At 38.3% G+C, this 22,471-nt stretch overlaps 1 protein-coding gene across 7 annotated transcripts in view; it reads right to left on the bottom strand.

Annotated features, from left to right (window-relative positions):
* The window catches only part of ANO3 (anoctamin 3), a 390,571-nt gene that overhangs the window by 95,527 nt on the left and 272,573 nt on the right, over positions 1-22,471 (bottom strand). For 6 of the 7 annotated variants that reach the window (XM_078853244.1, XM_078853245.1, XM_073347803.2 and 3 more), the window contains exons 5-7: positions 15,414-15,572; positions 7,980-8,080; positions 208-252 (exon numbers count right to left, since the gene is read on the bottom strand). In XM_078853244.1, the coding sequence (XP_078709370.1) occupies positions 208-252; positions 7,980-8,080; positions 15,414-15,572 (305 nt within the window). The remainder of the gene's footprint in view (positions 1-207; positions 253-7,979; positions 8,081-15,413; positions 15,573-22,471) is intronic. The other variant, XM_073347804.2, reaches the window with a different exon arrangement.

The following is a 22,471-nucleotide window of genomic DNA, read 5'->3' on the forward strand; positions in this document are numbered from 1 at the left end:
ATTTCACTTGCAAAGTGAGAACTGGCAAAGCTGTACTGTACTGCATCATGTAACAGTTGACTATTTTAGGACATTATCTGTGTTAATACAATTTTGAGTTTCCATTAATCAAATCTCATGGTTTTAGTTCCTTTGGATAAATTTACAACTGCTAATGTTTAGCAGGTGACTATACGCAAGATTAGAAGCTATGCATCACCCACCAACCTGCCCATGGTTTTGCTCCTCCAGTCAGTGTAATAACATTTTTTCCTGAAAGAATAGCAGAAGTCATCTGAGAACAATCAAGTAAGAGACAGTTGACAAGGGCTCCCACATTATAGAAGAACACATACCATGCACATTTACATGCTAAAGAGTGAAAACCATCCTTAAATTGAAATACAGTAATTCGTTAAGAATATTCTGATCCATGTGTCTGCTGGAATTTGAAATGGTACATATCATGACTCATGACAAAATTAATCTAAATTTTGATATGACTGATCTATATAGGCTGGGCATGTCCGACTATTGAATTCACTGAATTCTCAATAAAGATAATACAAGTTTTGTCCAAAAAACTATTAATTTTTTTAATATTACAGGACTCATTTTCAAAATTAGCAGTTGCTTTAGTTCTGCATTAAAGGCTATATATGCTGTCTTAAATCTGTACATGCGACTCTCATCAACATCCATTACCATTTTGCATACAAATCAAGAGTAGTATATGGACCCAAGATTCATGAAGCAGTAACTGGAACAAATTGTTTTTATATTTCAGTTCTCTTCTCTCTTCTTTTCCCTGGGTACAGTAACTTCTGAGGGAAAAAGTCATGTAATTTCCTAAGAAATCTTCACAGAGAACAGTTATTCTTGAAACACAACACACATACAGATTTGAGGCAAAATTTTTTTTTCACTTCCCAGTACTGCTCTACTTGTCTCCTCCCTCTATATCAAGCGACCTTTCAATTTTGCAAGTGACTTAGGCCCTGATCTTGCACTCTCATCTAGGTGAGTGTATGCTTATGTCAGCACAGAGACCCACTGAAGACACAGAGTACTGTCTGCATGGATCAGTTTGCTGGATCACGGCCTTACATGGTATATACTAGTCCCCAAAGGATATAAGTTGCCTAGACCCTTTATGCTACTGTGTATTAAGATAAGAGTAAAGCAATGTTTTTGAGTATCAGTACTTAAAATAAACGGTTAAATTCTTTTCAGCCAATTTTCAAGAAGTATTTTCCCATCTCGCACAGGAATATAATTAAACATAAAAAATATTTCAGTTCTGGATGTTAAACAATGAGATCCTCATCAGATGGTAACTTCACAACTTAGAATACTTCTTAGGCACTTGGCAACCTGATTTGTGATGTTCCTAAACAGAGATGTAAAGGGAGCACAGAAACCACAGAAGTTAACAAGGATTTTTTTGATATTATACTTATGAAACATGACTTCTTTCGTTACCTTTAATTACCCTTAACTGTTCCACTCAGAAGGAGTCCAGCTGAGCTACAGACATAGGTCATTTACTCATTATACTTATTGCAATTTCTGTTTTACAGAATTCAGAGTAGCAGCTGTGTTAGTCTGTATTTGCAAAAAGAAAAGGAGTACTTGTGGCACCTTAGAGACTAACAAATTTATTTGAGCATAAGCTACAGCTCACTTCATCGGATGCATTCAGTGGAAAATACAGTGGGGAGATTTATATACACAGAGAACATGAAACAATGGGTGTTACCATATACACTGTAAAGAGAGTGATCACTTAAGGTGAGCTATTACCAGCAGGAGAGCGGGGGGAGCTTTTTGTAGTGATAATCAAGGTGGGCCATTTCACATACCAATGATATATGCCATCATGTGGCCAGCAATGCCCTTCTGCCATGTACATTGGTCAAACTGGACAGTCTCTACGTAAAAGAATAAATGGACACAAATCAGACATCAAGAATTATAACATTCAAAAACCAGTTGGAGAACACTTCAATCTCTCTGGTCACTCGATTACAGACCTAAAAGTGGCAATTTCTCAACAAAAAACCTTCAAAAACAGACTCCAACGAGAGACTACTGAATTGGAATTAATTTGCAAACTGGATACAATTAACTTAGGCTTGAATAGAGACTGGGAGTGGATGGGTCATTACACAAAGTAAAACTATTTCCCCATGTTTATGCCCCACCCCCCACTGTTCCTCAGACGTTCTTGTCAACTGCTGGAAATGGCCCACCTTGATTATCACTACAAAAAGCTACCCCCGCCCCCCAGCTCTCCTGCTGGTAATAGCTCACCTTAAGTGATCAGGTTTCAGAGTAACAGCCGTGTTAGTCTGTATTCGCAAAAAGAAAAGGAGTACTAGGTTAGTCTCTAAGGTATCACAAGTACTCCTTTTCTTCTTAAGTGATCACTCTCTTTACAGTGTGTATGGTAACACCCATTGTTTCATGTTCTCTGTGTATATAAATCTCCCCACTGTATTTTCCACGGAATGCATATGATGAAGTGAGCTGTAGCTCACGAAAGCTTATGCTCAAATAAATTGGTTAGTCTCTAAGGTGCCACAAGTACTCCCTTTCTTTTTGTTTTACAGAAGATATTTGTTGTGCATGCATAAATATCATCTTTTTACTGGAGTTTCAATGTTATATGGCAAAGCTGCTGCCTCTTATACACATCTTTTAAGCAAGCAACATGTTTCTTTTTAATAGAACATTCAGGCATATCTCATTAAAAACATAAGTATAAATAATTCATGATCCCCAATGTAATCATGTGAAAAATATTGAAATGTATGTAAAAGACAACAATTATTGCAAGGTATTAAAAAAATCTTATTTACAACTATTCATACATCATTTTTCTTTTTACATTACATACCACACTGAGTCTCAAAGATCAATTATCAGAAAAAGAGCTGGGCAAATAACTGATTTTTTGGTTCACTGGTGGTTCCTTGGCAGGGGTGAAGGGGGGGGAGAATCAAAAAAACCTTTCACTTCAGGTGGAACGAAAACTGAAATTTTTCAGAATTATCAGCAAATTGAAAAGTTGGGAAAATTTCATGTTGGGTTGAATGAAAGATTTAGCTTGACCCAGCTCTGTGACTATTGAAGTATTTTATATAAAGTGGAACAGCTTCAAAGAGAGAAATTAGGAAAGACCCACCCAGAATATTCCATTCATTTCAACATTTACAAAATGTTTTCTTTTTTCATTCAGACTGAAATAATTGGCTGAAATCAACAAATTTGCTGGTTCAATCAACCTGAATTTGCTGTAGTAGTAATACATATAGTATGCACTGAAGTACGACCTTTTACCAGTAAAGTTAATTTGCAGTTTTGTATTGACTTCACTGAGAACAGGCTCTGGGTCTTTGGGTAGTCCTTTGGGATGGAATCATATACATGATTTTGGTTCTTTCCAGCTACTTTTATGCTATATCTAGGGCCAAATACTTCTCCCCTTTCATGGGTAACTCTGTTGACTTTAGGGTGACCAGATGTTCTGATTTTATAGGGACAGTCCCGATTTTGGGGGCTTTTTCTTATATAGACACATAATACCCCTCACCCTCTGTCCTGATTTTTTTACACTTGCTATCTGGTCACCCTAGTTGATTTCAATGGGATTACTGAAAAGTGTGTATTTAAGACAGAGTTTAGAGACAGGCCGTGAATTCAGATCAAATATTCTCTTTGGGACTATGCCTACTAGTGGTATCATTAAAGAGCAAGATTGTGACCCACCCTTACATTGCTGAGCAGGAGAGTAAGGGGGTGTAACACATGAGGCTTGGTGCATCATGGGTCAAGCACAGTGGGACAAGCAGCCTCTGTGGGGCCACTACTCCCTCTCCCATGCAGATGGAAGGGAGTGGGTGGCTAGGGTTGGGGAATGGGTAGAGCCTTCATTCTCGGTAAGCCAGGGAGGAGGAGGGGAAGGAATCTGCTGCTAGTACAGAGCACACTTTGGGAGAGAACTGTATTATTCAGGTGTACAATAAGGCTTCCTCTCTCCAACAGATGAGAAGTGCAGTGACCTCAGCAACAGAATATAGAATATATTAAACTGCTTAGAAAATGATTAAGTAAAACCTCAGTACAAGTATGCACTTAAAAAATAGCCTATTTAACATATGTATACTCTGTGTGTGTGTGTGTGTAAGCAGTGGAACTTTGCTTTTTAGAATCTACTTTTCAAATATCTGAAGTGAATGAAATAAAGCAAAGTAATAGCCAAGGAACCAAGAGCCATGAAACAAAAGGAAAGAGAGAGAGGGAGAGAGAGAGAGAGTAGTGGACTTACAATTTTATTAAAAAGTTGCTTTGAATGCCTGCCTAGAAAAACTGCTAATTAGACTCCAATAAAATCGTTAGCATATAAATATTTGTAGGAACTGGACCTTATTTCATAAATTTCTCTCTAAAGTAAGGAAATCAGCTAGATCAAATATCTAAATAATTATTGTACTTTAAGTCTTTCTAATGATGACAAGATTGGAGAAAAAACAGTATTAGGAAATGGGAAAAAATGATTAAAGTGAAATATACAATTAATGGCCCCAATCCAACAAATATGTTTATGCATATGAGTAACTTTATGCATGTTGGCAGTCCCATTCAAGTCCCATTCATAAGTGCAGGATTAGGCCCAAAATGCATGACCTCACTGACTCCCAAAATATTGCCCTTTTATTTTTTTTAAATCAAAGTGAATTTAACTAGCACCCAAACTGCAGGATTAGTCACGTAGTGGTTTATTTTTATGCTGTATTGCATGCTGTATATAACTCCCATTCTAGCTATCAGAGTTCTGTGCACAATTCAAAGGCAGAGTAGAATGCCATCTATGATTCCTACTATAAAGCACTCGTCATCAGTTCCCATGCTCTTCTTTTATTAATTTGTTTTTCATTGAAATAAATAGTTATGAGAAGGCTGGGTTGGTTACAGGACTGTTAATGGGAGCCTTAATTACTGATTCACTGTCACTGATTCACCCTCTTCTGTCACTGATTCACCCTCTTCTGCCTTCGGTTAATGGCTCATTTGCTGACATGGTCAGAGCTGGCAGACAGCTATTCAGTTTTGCTCAAAAAAAAAAAAAAAAAAAAAAAAAAGCCCTGCCTTTTTTTTTGATGGTGGCTGTTCAAATATTTCAGAGTGTTAAGCCTAAATTAGCAATATTACAACTTGGAAAACTTGCACTTTTCATCCTAAAAGTGCTCCAAAGACATCAGCCAATTTGATATCAACGTTCCTGTCAGCTAGGAAAAAATATCATCATCTCTTTTTTACAGGGAAATCTTGCTCACAGTTAAGACAATTGACTTCAGTGAGGTCAGAATCTCACCTAATAAAGTCTTGAATAAAAAAAAAATGCATGGACCTGAATTTACATACAAACCTTGGCTTGTACAAGCAAACTGGGTATTTTGCTTCCACAATTTAGTAAAGACTCATGTAGTTTTGCCAATGCAGCAGCAGGAGTCATAAACAGAACGCCAAATTGTAACTCCTCTAATCAGACCACTGGGCTGCATGACTCCCCCATGACAAGACAGACAGGCAGCTGACTAGCTCTAAGAGCCCATATAATTATAAAAGGAGTACTTGTGGCACCTTAGAGACTAACCAATTTATTTGAGCATAAACTTTCGTGAGCTACAGCTCACTTCATCGGATGCATAAAATGGAAAATGCAGTGAGGATGTTTTATATACACAGACCATGAAAAAATGAGTGTTATCACTTCAAAAGGTTTTCTCTCCCCCCACCCCACTTTTGATAAACACCCATTTTTTCATGGTCTGTGTGTATAAAACATCCTCACTGCATTTTCCACTTTATGCATCCGATGAAGTGAGCTGTAGCTCACGAAAGCTTATGCTCAAATAAATTGGTTAGTCTCTAAGGTGCCACAAGTACTCCTTTTCTTTTTACGAATACAGACTAACACGGCTGCTACTCTGAAACATATAACTATATTTTCACCAAGAGCTTTTTACCTATCTTGCTGGAAGTAAATACCAGTTATCTGGCACAAAGCTGAAACAAGTTGTTGATGAAACTTATAGCCAGCATCTCTTACAAATTAAAGAATATCCAGAACAACCCTATCTTTGTGCAAGAACTAGCTGTGGATGCATCAAGACTAGACACAGGAATAAATTCACATCCTTTAAGCCCCGAAGAACGTCTTAAAAAGACAAATATGGAAATCATGTGTAAGGTTTACAGTGGCTGACTGGGAAATTCAGTGATATTCCCCATCAATCACAAGCTAAGACAGCAACAAATAACCGGCGAACTGTCTAAACAAATTCCAATCTACAGTTAGAATCCCAGGGCAGATGTCCCTCTCACATGATAAAACTTGCTCAAGGGGAGGAAAACTGAGAATCTCCTCACAGAGTTTCTCCTTGATTGTCAGTGATGTGGTTGCTCCCCAAAAATAGACTGCTGAACCCACCCCCAAGCCCTGTGGAACTCAGAGGATCATTTGGAGACCAGGGCTATTTGTGTAGAGGTCTCATGCTTCTGCACTAATTCCAAAACAGTTGTGCTACCCCAGCACAGACGGCTCATGTCTCCTGGTAAATAGCCCATTTTGTTTAGTGGTTTAAAATGTCAAGAAAGAAAGAGTTCATTTGGGTCCTGAAATTTAGGGAAAAAATTAATATTTAAAATGTTAACAATGAATCATTCAAGCAAGAGAGAAGCACACATGGCAATATCAAAAAATCTTCCTTAAATCACATGGTAAATTATTATTACTCAAGTTGTTCACTATGGAAAGGAATTTGGGAAATGATTCAGTCAAAGAGTTTAAATTTTATAATGCTTTGGTTTAATGTAGGGATGGGTACTCAAATCTATTTTCAGTTGAAGACAGGCAGGCTGCCTGTGAGTTTCTGGGTGAATTCTAAGCTTAGGACCTATTTACATGAAGGATTATCTCTCTCTCCCCATGCCATACTGTCATAGTTGAAATCAGCAGAGGCACTTGAGTGAGAGCCCCACTGATATAAGTGAGAAGGAGCTGCTGTAAGGGCATCAGTGAGGCATTCTCTCACTTTGGAATTTGATTGCTGCCTTGGCCTGAGGTATCCCAAATCCAGTGAGTTTCAGCACACACTACAAGGCTCATCTTTCCCTGCCACAGGCATTTAAAAATGATGGGAAATTATAAGCATGGGGAATTGTTGCACGGATGGGGGAATTGAATATTACATCTACAGGTTTCCTGGAGATAGGTTATTTTTAATTGTATTTCTGTATTTACTACAAGAATACATTTGTGTTGTAATTTTTAAGTTGAAAGGTGTTTAGAGTTTATGGACAGGCTGCTTTTTAGCATTTGTATAGATCTAAATAAATAAGGAAACTGAAGATCATCAATCTGGAAACTGCAAGTGAAGAGAATTCCAGGAAAACAGGTCTGTGGCTTTCTCCAGAATGTCAGGGTTTTATCTCTGAAAGAATTAATATTAGTTGTCTCTGTAACTTCCCTTGCCTTTGGATACAATTCCAGTCAAGGTCTGGCTGTGATCCATCATTCAGAAGAAGATTCTGTGCTCCTAAGCCTAAAACCACAAACCACAGATCTTTTGAGACCATGAAAAGGATCTCCAGAAAAGGTCTTGCAAAATGTATGTGATTTGCTTTGAGCAGTAGGGTTTTCTGGGGTATGTGAGTTTGTTAAGAAAATAAGCTTTCGATACAGTTATTGTAGGCAAATGTGAAAAATACAGTGGCCTCTATCATTAGTCATGTTTTTACCCCCAAAATTGGCCTTAAAAATTGTTGTTTTTGAAGACATCAGAAGAGAGGAATTTAGTTATAATGAAGTAGGAGGATTGTTTTGTTCAGTCTGAACAATAGGAGGGGACGCAATGTTACCTTAATAAATGATTAGAAACAGTTAAATATAAAGCATAAAAATCGAAGTATTAAAAATAAAATAACCACAATACCTGAAAGGCATCCTGATGTTCATTCTTTCTGCATATTTGCACAGCGTATCCCAGGGACAGTGAATTTTAACAAACATTATGTCGTTGCTCGTAATAGCTGGCTGTAATGGGTGATAAAATAAATATATATTAACAGTTGAGTACAATGTGGCAGTTTGGTTTCTGAAAACATGCCTATGGGCCAGCTTCTGCTCTCAGGGGTGTGCACTTTGTTCCCGGTGAAGTCTATGGCATCATCTAGAGTCCTAAGTAAAGAATAGTACATGATAATATGTGCAATGAGATACGGAGATGAGAACAATCAAAGACATCTTCCAGTCTATTCCACTGACCATACAGGACTGCTATTTTCTAGTGTTTTATATTTATAGTTTTACTATGAATGTCTTTAAAGATAGGGCTTCCACCACTGTCTTTGGAACACTATTCCACAGAACTATATACACTGATTTTTTTTTTTAAAAAATCCATCCTTACACTCTTCTACCATTCTTGGGGTGAAATTCTGATCACAATGAAGTCAATAGGAGCTTTGCCATTGAATTCAATGGAGTCAAGATTACATCCTCGGTGCTACTCTTTACATTTATTATAAATGATAATCAACAAGTAAGCAATATGTTAAAATAGAAATTTCAAAAGCCAAACTTTACATGAAATGCTGTGTGAAATATTCATTACATAATTAAACACAAACACACTATTTTTGAGTCTGCAGAGCCCCCAGAAACATGTAGTGTTTTAGTATGAAAGTTTTCATGTGTAAAGTGTTCTTCAAAGTAGAGCATGCTTTTTTTTACATTATCTTGTTATGCACGGTCATTGAGAGACAACTTCTTTCTTTTTGCGGATACAGACTAACACGGCTGCTACTCTGAAACTTCATTTAAAGTGCATTTCAAATTTCATTTTCAAAATGGCAATATAGTGGTAGCTGAAGGACTGAAGTCACCTTGCTTCTTTTCTGAATCAGATTGGCTGAGCCTACTCCATGAGCTCAGTAGGATCAACAGAAGTCATTGTGATTAATTTTCCTAGAGGAAGTGACTCAGTTTTATTAACTGTTTCTGAGCCAGGCAGAAGAAAGTTAGTGTAACTTATTTTTCCAAAGGACTTAACCCTTAGTTAAGTTAAACCTAGTAACTATTCATAAGGGACTTTAGAACAGGGCTCTATTCCAGATCTCTGGGATCCAACAGCAACCGGAGGTAGTTTTTCGCAGCTTTCTGCCAGAGTGAGTAAATGAAATATTTAAATCCTCCCCCCAAAGACCATTGTGGATTGGCATCACAGAGGCTATGATGGATGCCTCCCACTTGAAGACACCAGTGGGGAGAATGGATCTACTATCTGCCCATGGATGGTGTCAGCAGGCCGTAGGTCCTTCTCCTCAAGATGATAAGCCTAAGTAGGGGAGAAGGGTGTGATAACAAGGATAGAGTCTGTTAAAGGAGTTCAGGAGAGCTGGCAATTTCTCAAAAGCCAATATTAAATACACAACTACAAACTATTCTGATGCAAAGAAAAGATAGGAAGAATAGTAAGAGGCCAGCATGGCTCCATCAAGAGTGCTTTAATGATCGGAAAATCAAAAAGGAATCCTACAAAAAATGGAAACTGACAAATTGCTAAAGAGAAATATGAAATATACAAGCTTGTAGGGACAAAATCAGAAAGAGTAAGGTGAAAATGAGTTATAGCAATGGATATAAAAGGCAATAAGAGGTTGGTCTTTAAATACATTAGGAGCAAGAGAAAGCTGAAGGAAATTGTAGGTCTTCTACTTAGCAGGGAAGGAGAGCTCATAACATCAAGAAGGTGGAGGTGCTTAACACCTATTTTGTTTCAGTCTTCAGTAAAAAAAGGTTAATGGTGACCATACTCAATGCAATTAATATTAACAAGGGGAATGGAATGCAAACCAAAATAGGGAAAGAATAGGTTAAAGAATATTTAGATAAGCTAGATCTATTCAACTTGGCAGGGCCTGATGAAATTTATGCTAAGGTACTTAAATAGAAGTCGCTGAAGCAATCTCAGAACTGTTAGCAATTATCTTCAAGAAATGATGGAAGATGGGTGAGGTCCCACAGGACTGGAGAAGGGCAAATGTAGGACCAATCTTTAAAAAGGGGAACAAAGAGGACTTAGGAATTAGTCAGACTAACTTCAATATCTGAAAATATACTGGAGCAAATCATCAATGTGAAAGGACCTAGAGCATAATAAAGTTATAAGACATAGCCCGTATGGATTTGTCAAGAAGCCAATATGGATTTGTCATGCTAACCCAACCGAATTTTCTTCTTTGATAGGGTCAGTGGCCTAGTGGATGGAGGAAGCAGTAAATGTGACATATGTTGATTTTAGTAAAGCTTTTGATACAGACCTACATAATATTATCATAAGCAAATTGAGGAAATGTAGTCTAGATGAAATTCTACAAGGGAGGTGCAGAAGTGGTTGAAAGACCATACACACAATCAGTGGTTCACTGTCAAACTGGGAGGTCTTATCTAGTGTGGTCCCACAAGGGTCAGTCCTGGGTGTGGTGCTATTAAATATTTTCATTAATGACTTGGATAATGGAGTGGAGAGCTTGATTTATAAAATCTGCAAGATGGGAGGGGTTGCAAGCACTTTGGAGGAGAAGATTAGAAATGACTCACAAATTGGAGAGTTGGTTTGAAATCAACAAGATGAAATTCAATAAAGTACAAAGTACTTCACTTTAGGAAAGGAAAAAAAATCAAATGTACAACTAGAAAATGGAGAATAACTGGCCAGGTGGTGGTACTGCTGAAAATGATCTGGGCATTATAGTGGATCACAAATTGAATGAGAGTCAACAATGTGATGTGGTTGTGAAAAAGGCTCATTAACTCCTGGAGTGCATTAATGTGCGTGCTGTACATAGTACATGGGAGCTAACTGTCCCACTCTAGAGGGCACTGATGAGGCCTCAGCTGGAGCACTGTGACCAATTCTGGGTACCACCCTTTCTCCAATTGTCTACATCCTTGCTAGAGTCCAGAAGAGAACAACAAAAATGATGAAAGGTTTAGAAAACCTGACCTTTGAGGAAAGGTTACAAAACTGGGCATATTTGGTTTGGAGAAAAGCAGACAGAAGTGGGGGCATGATGATAGTGTTCAAATATGTTACGGGTTGTTATAAAGAGGATGGGGATCGGTTGTTCTCCGTGTCCATTGATGGTAGGACAGGAAATAATGGGCTTAATCTGCAGCAAGGGAGACTTAGAGTAGATATTAGGAAGAGCTTTCTAATTATAATGGTTGTTAAGCCCTGGAGTAGTCTTCCAAGGGAGGTTGGAAATCCTGGTCATTGGAAGTTTTTAAGAACAGGTTGGACAAACACCTGTCAAAGATGGCCTAAGTTTACTTGGTCCTGCTTTGGCTCAGAAGCCTGGACTCTATGACTTTGAGGTCTTTTCTATCACTACATTTCTATTATCTTATTATTACTGCTTTCTACATTGCTCCTAACTGGTCAATTTTTCAATTTCAGATTGTTTTTCTCCAGATGTATTCACTTGCAATTTTATAGGTCAAGCATTTTGGCGGAGTTGAGTCTTTTCTACCAAGAAATGTACCTTCCAAGGTCCATTTTAAAACATTTTGGGGGAGATTTTCAAAGGTCCAACAGGCATTTAGATGCCTAACTCTCCTTAAAAGTCAATAGCAGATGGGCACCTCATTCCACAGTCTTTGAATTTTTATTTTATTTTAAAATTAATATTTTATAAACAAAAATGTTTTTTTATAAATGTAACAATAAGTTTGGATTCATACGTGATGTTTAATTTTTCTATTTTAGCCCCCACCTACTGTTTAACTCCAGAAAACTTTCCAGCTGGTTGCTGATTACTTTTTAAATCAATGCAATAATTCTGGAGAGAAACTAATATTGAAGGTTTCAGAGTAGCAGCCGTGTTAGTCTGTTTTTGCAAAAAGAAAAGGAGGACTTGTGGCACCTTAGAGACTAACAAATTTATTTGAGCATAAGCTTTCGTGAGCTACAGCTCACTTGCATCCGATGAAGTGAGCTGTAGCTCACGAAAGCTTATGCTCAAATAAATTTGTTAGTCCCTAAGGTGCCACAAGTCCTCCTTTTCTTTTTACTAATATTAAAGTAATTGGCAACGTAGCAGGTGGGAAATCATTTACAGTATACATTTTTATTATTGTTTTTTCTGTTAGCAATCTCCTTTGTTTTAATACCTGTCTTTCATCTTCCTTCTCCTCTCAGACCTCTTTACAAAGTTTTAACTGTGAGAGCAGGAACTGAAAATGGTCTATCACTGCAGAAGTACTCAGAAACAATATGCTGATGATTGGATTTTGAAAGCCTGTTGTTAATACACTCAAAGGACAAAATTAAGCCCCTGTGAAAGCAGGTACAACTCTTTATGAAATTAACAGGAGTTGTACCCATTTATGCCGGTGATTAATTTAACAATGAGACTTTACATAAGGAATGTAAATGTATGTAAATAAACTAATTCACCACATTCACTCTGCTGGACATTTCCTCAGAACTAATTAAAACAGTAAGGGAAAGATGATCATTTTGTGTTAATCTGCATAAATCCACTGAAGTCACCATCTCATTATGCATTAAATCTGGTGTAAAACCTACTGTAGATTTTTGGTAGTGGTTTCTGCCTTGGTTATTTCAGAGTACTGGTCATGAATGGGCATCGGGGGTGGGGGTCTGTCAATCAGGACATGACAATGATTTGTTATGGTGTATGGATGGATGGGGGATCATTTTTACTACTACCTATTTCATTTTGTTTTCAAGTGAAAGGATTATAAAATCTTATGCTGATTTTAATTTTTTTAACTATACATTTAAGCCCTGATCTTGCACCACTGGAGACAATGGGAGTGAGAGGAAGACCTGAGAATATCTCATGTCTGTGTATATCATGCAAGCAGCAAGAAGGACATTAGAAAGTAATTCCATCAAACCTCCTTCATAGTTAACATGCTTTCTGTCTTTATCCCTCCTCACTTCTTTCCCCTTGTTTTAAACAGGCTTCTCAGTACTAGTACTCCAAGTAAAATTCATCCCAAGACAATCAGGTTGCAGAAGGCTCCTAACACAATGGAAAAATAGAACATCCTCTGTTTGGGAGGAAGATGGCTGTGAAGTTGGCATATAGGGGACTCTCACCCCTCCAGTGCCAGCTCTACAACACTCAGCACAAACAGGGGATCTGGAGAGCCCACGGAGCCCAGTGAATCTGACAAAAAGAGATCACTGCAGGGAGCCGGAACAGTTGATATAAAGGGATTAGTTACAAAGATGCCCCACTCTTTGGCTGTTACTTGGTGATGAATTCCTATCCTGTCTTAGCGTGTTGTGGAAAGGATTGACTTTCATGCACTATGCTGATCGACTGCTTCCAATTTATAAATATTGGTAGAAGTCACTTATCAGTGGACATGATCCTGCAGTTCTTACTCACTGAAAACTACCAGGCTGAAGCCAAAGAGCATTTTGCCTGAGGATAGACAGTTGGGTCCATGACTATATTTCTTACACATATCTAAAAGGAAATGCTACTTTTATTCTGTAATTCTTGAAGGAATATTAATCATTTCAATCCTTAACCTTCAAGACAGTCAAGGTAGGTGAGGTAATATCTTTTATTGGACCAGCTTCCGTGGTTGGAGGAGACAAGTTTTTAAGCTTATATAGAGCTCTTCTTCAGGTCTAGTTAAGCTTGAAAGCTTGCTTTTTTCATCAAACAATAAAAGATATTACCTTACCCACCTCATCCCTCTAATACCCTGGGACCAACTCATGTGGCTACAACACCACTGCAAACAACCTGTAAAACACAGATAATAGGGAGGAAATGTTATCTACATAACACTGGAAGGGCACAATAATGTATGCTTTTAACTATACTGTCTTTGTGTGGCAGCTTGCAAGGTGTCATATGAAGGGGACTGAAAAAATAAAGTGAATTTAAGAAGAAATACATTACAATTAAAAAGATTTACAGTTTTGTTTTAAGTCCTTTTTCAGACTTATAATGTTGCTTTGCTTGAATTTTTTCTTTCAAAATGACAGTTTTGCATCTGAACTTGTGAAATTTAAACACGTTTTATTAATTTGAATATCAGATAATTCTCTTAAGTTCTAATTTAGAAAGTTTTGATTTTTTGGTTTATTGCTTGTGAATAGGCTTTTGGGGATAATGGTTCTCAAACTGTTTTCAAAATATCAGATTTTTTTTTCTGTTTTGCTAGATTGGATCAAAATAGTAACAACAATATTAAATGCAATAATTTCAAAATTAGCTAATTTAATTGTCAAATTAGCTGTGATGGTGTGCAGGTATGTGCAAGAATGACTTGAAAGAGTCTAACAACTTTGTTTAAACAAGACCCTGTTCTGGTCTCCATTTAACTGGTGTAAATCAGTGGTAATTCCAATGAATATAATGGAAGTTCACAAGTGAGAGGAGAATAAAGTGCAGAGCCTGCTTCAGAATTGAGTCTGTACATAAATATTCCTGCTCTATAATCTGTAATTCAAAAAACAGGCAGAGCACATTTTCCTTGAAGGATTTCTGACTTTAAATCCCTTATCTTAGATATTTTGAGCTATTACTGCTATCAAAGTAGTTGTACTGGGGGTTGTATTTGGGGAAACATTATAGCAGTGGGTATACATCCTATTTTATCTTACTGCTATCCTTGACCCAACACCATCACCAATTCAGCATACTGTTAAAATGGTTCTGGGGGAATCAGATGGGACTTATCAACCTCATCATTTTGGGAAGATCTCATAGAGTAGAGGAGATCTCGTAGAGTAGTGTATGGGAAATGGTTTTCCTCCTCCCGTAAAAAATTTCAAACATTTACCCTTTCAAAGTTTCTCATGAAAAACCAAAGATAGACACTCCATCACCCTAGAAGAGCCAATACCTGGTGGTGAAGGCACTTAGCTGGATGTTGAGATCCACGTTCAAGTCCCTGGTCTGAATCAGTAAAAGAAGACTGGGAATGGACTCTTTTTCAAGCCTATCAATGCTGTTTTGTATTGACTAGTGGGTGGACTTCAGTTTTTATTTCACAGTGCTCCCATCTGTGCCAACTGGGAGAGCGAGAAAGAAAACTCTAAGTAGATAGGTCCCAACTGACCACTGTACTACTCCATACATCAGTTCAACTCCACTGATTTAAATGGAATAATGCCAACATAAATAAGATCAACATAGTGGTGAATCAGACGTTTTCTGATTTAGATGGTAACATAGAGCACTAAAATCCTGGTCAGCACTTATAATTTTGAAAGTCTGTTTGTAATAAATTAGGAATATTCTTAATATTTAATAGTTTATCACAGTAATGTATAGGTAATCTCAGAATAAATATATACTAGAAGACATACCTCTCTTTCTAACATTAAGCCCTCTGCCCTCAGGTTCTTTTCAAAAGTGTTTCTTTTTTCTATTTGTAGACTTGACTTTTTATAGACCAAGATGTAATCAATGCGCTTTTTACCGTCTTTGAAGAAGAGGCCTGATGATGCTATGGCATTCATCTCATTCTGAAAAACAAATGAAATTGGTTACAAACAGGATTATATGTTAGCAAAAATGTAAAACTTAAACTAACACTGCACAGGGCAAGGCATGTGCTCATAGAAATGCATGTGAAGGGGTAATTGCAGGCATGGACAAACCTGACAATTGTTCTCCAGAATCTCAGGTTTAATTAAAACACACATTTTAGCTATTAAATTTGCAAAGAAAACCTTCAAGCATGCAATGAGTAACAGATGCCTACATCTACCTGAGTTTTCAGAAAACCTGAAATAGCAGCTTTGAATTATGAAGTCTCCCCCCCCCCCATTCATTTCAACAGATACTACTTCAGATGCTACTTTAAATATCAACACAACTATTTCACTGCTTATCTCATCATTTAAGAAAGGAGAGGATGTGCCAACTATGAAGTTCTTCGCAAGCATTCCCCAAAGTGTGGGAAGCAAATGGGATAGAAACATGCATAAATCAAGATATAACACCACATAGCAGGTGGAAGAAAAGATGGGTTTCATTCTTCAGAATAAGGACTCAATTTTCAAATGTTTGGGAAACACTGACATTGTGCAATAAAGACTGATTGGCAAACACATAATATCAAAGACATGGCAGAAAACTCACTTTTGTCTAAGACTCAAACCCAGTGACTGAATCTTATTCACTCTTTTTCCAACAATAAATATACTTTCTTCTTTCAAAGACCAAGGGGAAAATGACAAAGTATGGTAACAATTGCAAAAAAAAAAATGTCATTTTAGGACCCATGCAAACACTTAGAGATGTGAATAACCATATGCATAAGAGTAGGAACATGGGGAAAATTATGCTAAGTGTTTGCAAGAATGAGTCCAAATTTGTGGAAAATTACAGGGTTATTTTCCCTTTCTTCTGGGGATCATTATGATGGTATGCCTCTGGAAAGTAGAACTAGAATCTGATCTTAGTTACACTGACAGAAGTCTGGAGTAACACTCTAACAAAAGCAGAACGAGGGCTGTAGTCTCCATAGAATTTTGGAACAGAAGATGGTGAGTAAAGTTGTATTTGGGGAACAATTACAGCAGTGGATAATCATATTTTATCTTCCTCAAAAAGGATAAAAAACAACTGCTGTAAAGAGCCACCATTGCTGTACTAGTCTCCATGTGAGGGTTTGGTTCAATTAAGTGTTTTTATTTGTAATTTTTAAGTCTTTCATAACTTCCTCCTCTTATGATTATACCCTGATCCCACTATAAGGAACTTGGCTTTCCAGGCTACCACTGGAAGTCATTTTTTTTTAATATATATTCTATTTCCCTCAGGAAGGATAGCCTTTTCGGGTGTCACACCGGATGCTCCAAAACCTGGAAATCTAACAGCGAAGCCACCCACAAAACCCTCTGGAAAAAAGAAGCGTGGATTTGAATACACACATGGAGTTCACCACCCCTCAAACAAGAGTTTCAGCTCTGCCGCTCTACTGCAAAAGTAAGATATGCTGTACCAGCAACACATGTGGCCAAAACCCCACTCCCGTTTTAATGTGCATTTGGCATACAGGAGATTTTCTTGATAAATTCACAGGATTTAAGTAATTTAGGTTATTCATTGTGGGAATTACAGTACTTAGAGTTGTGTGTGTATTTCTGTCAACTTTCTCTTATGATAAATGGAAATACTAGTTTCATTAGGCTCTGCAGCACTACAAGTATCCTTTCAAAATACCTGGTAAAATCTTCTTATGCCATATACCACTAACTTAAGTAGTTCTGGATCCCTGAAAAGCCATTTACAGAATCCAGTAGGTTACAAAATATCAACAACCATCTCCCAAAAGCTCAAAAGTAGCAGACACACAGAGAGTGAAGGTTTTAGAGAATTACAAGAGGTCAGGTAAAATTTTGAATCTTGCTACTACATTTATTTTGTTTGTTATAATATTTTCCATACATGGCTCTAAATCCTACGGTGGACTTATTGTCTAATATAGTAAAAAGAGTGCTAGGAGACCTGAAATGAACCACATCTCACTCTGCTGGATGTTCACTACTGTGGGTTCTGTTTTAAACTTCCTTATTTCACATACAATAAAACAGCTGCTTTCATAAAAAACTCTCCACTGTGCTACTACTGAACACATCATCCATTATTAACTACTGATCTTTATCAGTACTGATGTAACTTCAAACGCTGAATGCTTTTCTGAACTCATGGATAGCTGTTAAGCGCAAAGGTTTATGCAACTGCAGAACTGATGGTCTATAAAAGGACACCATAGAGAGGGTAAGTTATATGTCCGATCCAACCATTCGATTTAGAGATGAACCAGAACTGAAAACCCCCAAACATTCCTGGTTCAGATAAAATAGAATCTTGATCCTAAATATGTCTGGGTTTTCAAAAACTAAAGCTAGCAAATGAGATGTTTTTGCAAACCAAAAATCAAAACAGTCTGTCTTAGTCCATGTGAAGCAACCTGAGAGCATCCTCTCATTTAGCAATGTTATTTAAATTAGGCATTGCTCTTCAAATCCAGATTTCATGCTGGGAGTCATCCCTTGCCCTGCACAGCTGGTGATGGTGTCATGTTTTCCTTTCATGGTTCAAATTTTTCAAAATCATACAGAAACAGGCTCTGGGAGATGTTCAATATATTAAGATCCTTGGACCATATGGACATTTGAAGTGTAGTTGTGATCAGAAAAAGTCACAGTAAAAACATCATTATCTTTCTCAACATATACATACTGCAAGATTAACTCCTGTATAACAAGGTGTAGCAAAGTTGCTCCCCCAACACACCCTCTCCTGGCCGGATATGGCATCACAGCCCCCTTGCCTCAGTTCTCCCCCACAGTCCTTTGGCCTACACCATATGGCTCTTCAGCCAGACTACTTTACAGAGTTCTGTCCCTTCTGGGGACAGAGAGTCCTTTACCAAAGTCCAACAAAAATATATGCAAAACCAAACATTCCGCCCAGCTTGCCGCCACTTTGTAACAGGCATACCTCTGCTGCGCTAGACTGTCCTTCTGTCTAGCTACAGGCTTCTGTGCCTCAATCAACCCCACAGCTCAGTGGTTCAAGCAAAGGGTTCAAGCAAGCTACATACAACTCCTCAGGTCCCTGTCTCAAGTCAGGCTTCCACCTTATCCCTGGAGAAGACTGTCTGCTTTTCTCTAATTCTCAGCTGTCTTTTATGCTGCTTCCCAGAGAGAGGGGCCTCTTTCCCACCTCTCCCCTGGGTCTCCATTCTCCAGCTGGGCTCACCCAGTTCTTTATGGAAAAAGCTCTATCCCTCAAGCTAGGTTTTATCTCTGGCCCATCCTCCACGTGCAAACAGGCTTCTCAAATCCATATTAATCCTTTCATGGCATGTGTGGGTAAACATCCTATCAGAGAGGGACCATTTCAGATTTAATCATCACTTAAAACTCAGTGGAGCCCTGTTTTAAAGTAAGTTTCTGGCCTTCACGGTTGCAAAGAAAAGTTTGAAAGCATGAACCTTACAGACTCAAAAACTGGAAGGCTAATAAAAAGAATCCCAAACTCATTATTTTTTGTTTTTAAAAACAAAACGGGGGTGGTGTGGGGACCCCACAGCTGAGCTCCGCATTTTGTCACAGACATTTTTAGTAAAAGTCAGGGACAGGTCACAAGCTTCCATGAATTTTTCTTTATTGCTTGTGACCTGTCCCTGACTTTTACTAAAAATATCTGCGACAAAATCTTAGCCTTAATTATAAATGATATTGTTGAGCTGCAAAATGGAGTGTGGTTTGCACAAAAGTGGACAAGGCACACCTAAAGAAGAAAGTATATTCTTGCTCATATACAATGAGTCATATATAATATACATACCATTAAAATAAGATCTACCCCGCCCCAACCCAAGATGATGATAAATAATAATGCCTATTTATTAAATAGGACTTTTCATCAGTAGATCTCAAAGTACTTCAAATCTTTTAATATATTTATCCTCACAGCACCCCCATGAGGTAGAAAATTGCTATTAGATCCATTCTACAGCCAAGGAATGGAGGCACAGAGAAACTAAATGATTTGCCCAAGGTCACACAGGAAGTCCATGGCAGAGTAGGGAACTGAACCTGGATCTCCCATTTCATAAGACTGTGCCCTAACCACTCAATCATCCCTCCTGCCCAGGAGCTGGAATAAGTGACACACCCAGGTACAGTTAAACTATGGACTAATCCCGGTCCTTGGTGCAATTTAATTGGTTTCAAAGCTGTTCAGAGTTTTGGAATGTTATAAATAGCCCTGGCAGATAGGTGTGATTACTGGGAAGAGTGAAGGTGATTCAGGTGAAGGATAAATGCCATCCACCTGCATCAATGCATGAAGGAACTTGATGGGGCTCGCAGTGAAAGGGGGACAGCCCCAGCAGCAAGGAAGGGAGCCACTTGCCAAAGGACAATAGGTAGCTCCTCTCACTGGAAGTCTCTGGCACTGATTGGTCAGCTGAGAGAGAGGGGTGCTGATTGGCCAGCATTCCCCAGCTCCCAGGATTTAACAAGGTGAAGGGGCCATGTTGAGCCTCTTTCGGTTCCATTCCAGGAGCCCATCCTACCCCCCAGAACTAGGAACAGGAACCAAGCCAGAGAAATGGTTTGGGTCTATCCTATTGCCTGTTTAGGGGGTCAGGAAGGATTTTTTTTCCTCCCATGGGCCAAATGACAGAAGACCAGGGAATTTTTTTTGCCTTCCTCACAGCATCTTCAAACTACAATCTGAATGCGCCTAATATCTAACTGAGGTACTAGGTTGGTGTGGTTTATATGTTATATGTATATATGTTATATATAAACTCATGCCTGGTTTGCAGTTCAGTTAAGAGAACAAAATGAACAGTTCCCAGAGGAAAAAGACCTGGGGTTTTGGTGATGGGTATTGGGCTCATGCGATAGAGTGAGAACTTGGGGTCCTTGTGGCCACGTTCCCCACCCCGCTGCAATCTCTTTTCCCCTGATGGGGGAGGGGGAGATTGCTAGAGCTCAGAGACCTGGGGACATAGTGTGAAGGCAGCCTACCCCACATTATGGGTTATAAGATAGGAGCCCTGTAACTCCCACACTGGAAACAATTAATTTCCTGCTAAAGGATGGTATGGGTGATGGGTGAATAGCTCCCTGCCCCTGTTTTAAAGTTTATTAAAAGTTGCCACCTGCCACTTAATTCGATGCATGTGTCTGTCCTCATTTTGCTGCTGTGTCCACATCAAATGTAAGTATCAGATGGATCTCACCACTGCATACAGTATGTGTTGTGTAGATGCACACAGGTACATACACAAAAACATATATACATGCTGTATTAATCCTGCATCTTTCAGTCAGCAGCTTTGCCTCATCTTTTGCAAAGGAACTATTGCTTTCACATCTCAAATAAAGCACAGTTCAACAGTTGATATGGTGCAACACATTTAACATACACCGCAGAATCTTGGATGCATAACACCATACCAGATGGTGTTAACTCAAAACAATGTTATATCGTAATACCAGGGGGGATTAGTTGCAACTGAAGTATGTACCATTATATAATACCATCTCACTCTTATATAGTGATTTTTATCAGTAGATCTCAAACCACTTCCAATCTTTAATGTACTTATTCTCACAGCAGCCCTGTGAGGTAAGAAGTGGGATTATGATGCAAACTTTTTGGATTTTTAGTTTGTTGACAGTTATACTGTCTTAATATATTTCCATTTTTTATGCATCATGGCCAAGGAATACATTTAAAAATGAAATGAAAATCAATGAATATGACAATATATTAAGTTCCATTTCCAAATTCCTAAAACTAGATAAATGGGTTTTAATTCAAACCTATAAAGTCACTTGGGCTCCTTGGACACTGACTTCAGCGATCTTAGAATCAGACCCTAACCAGGATATTTGCTCCTCCTGTTCTGTGGTGTTACTACATAGTGTTAAACAGCTGCTAATTTTCCACCATGTAAACAGCCTCACCATTTAGCTGAGCTGCGATCTTTTAAAAGATCAAAATAAACAAATACATTTCAGAAGGGTAAAGCGAATACACAATGACTCGTGAGGTATAGATATTCTACAGGCACCAGTTTTGGATGATTGCATCACTCATTGATGGCAAAACCATGAGTAATTATGCAGGTGATCGCAAAGGAATGCAGATATAACCTTTATACTATGCTTCACACACATTTTCTTTATATGCCACCTGCTGTGTTGCCCATGAAAAGAGTATTTTGGAATTTTAATTTTTTTTTAATCCAGACCATTTTTATTATCCCTCTGATTTTAGAGTTAAGACTCTGCCCTTCTTTGTGAAGTGCTTTGAAATCTATTCTTGAAAGATGCTGTATAAGAGCTAAGAATAATGTATTAAGTCATGCAGCCTCACTGCCTACATGCAATTAATTTTTCAAAATTTGAACACTGACTTTCAATAGTCATGACTGAATAATTATGCTTATTGACTAGGGGCTAGGCTTCCAAGTGCCTAAGAGTATGTCTACACAGTAATGAAACACCCACATCCCGAGCCCAGGTTCTGGTACCCTTCCCCTCACAGGGTCCCAGAGCTTGGGCTCCAGCCCAAGCCTGAATATTTACACTGCAATTTTACAGCCCCACAGCCTGAGCCCAAGTCAGCTCCCATGGGCCAGCCACAGGTGGTTAATTGCTGTGTAGACATACCCTCAGTGCACTCAGGCCCCAAAACACAACATGTAGTATTATAAGTGTATTGAATTATTTACCTCATTTCCTTCTTAACAATCCATAGACCATTTAGAACAGGGGATTGTCTAGTGGGGACTTTGCCATTCAGTCTTTCTCTTGCAGTTACATAATGCTTAAGTATATGCTGGAAACCCCATCCCTGGATATGTTTAACTAAGCTGCACAAA

The sequence above is a fragment of the Lepidochelys kempii genome, chromosome 6 (genome assembly GCF_965140285.1).
Source record: "Lepidochelys kempii isolate rLepKem1 chromosome 6, rLepKem1.hap1, whole genome shotgun sequence".
Lineage (NCBI taxonomy): Eukaryota > Metazoa > Chordata > Testudines > Cheloniidae > Lepidochelys > Lepidochelys kempii.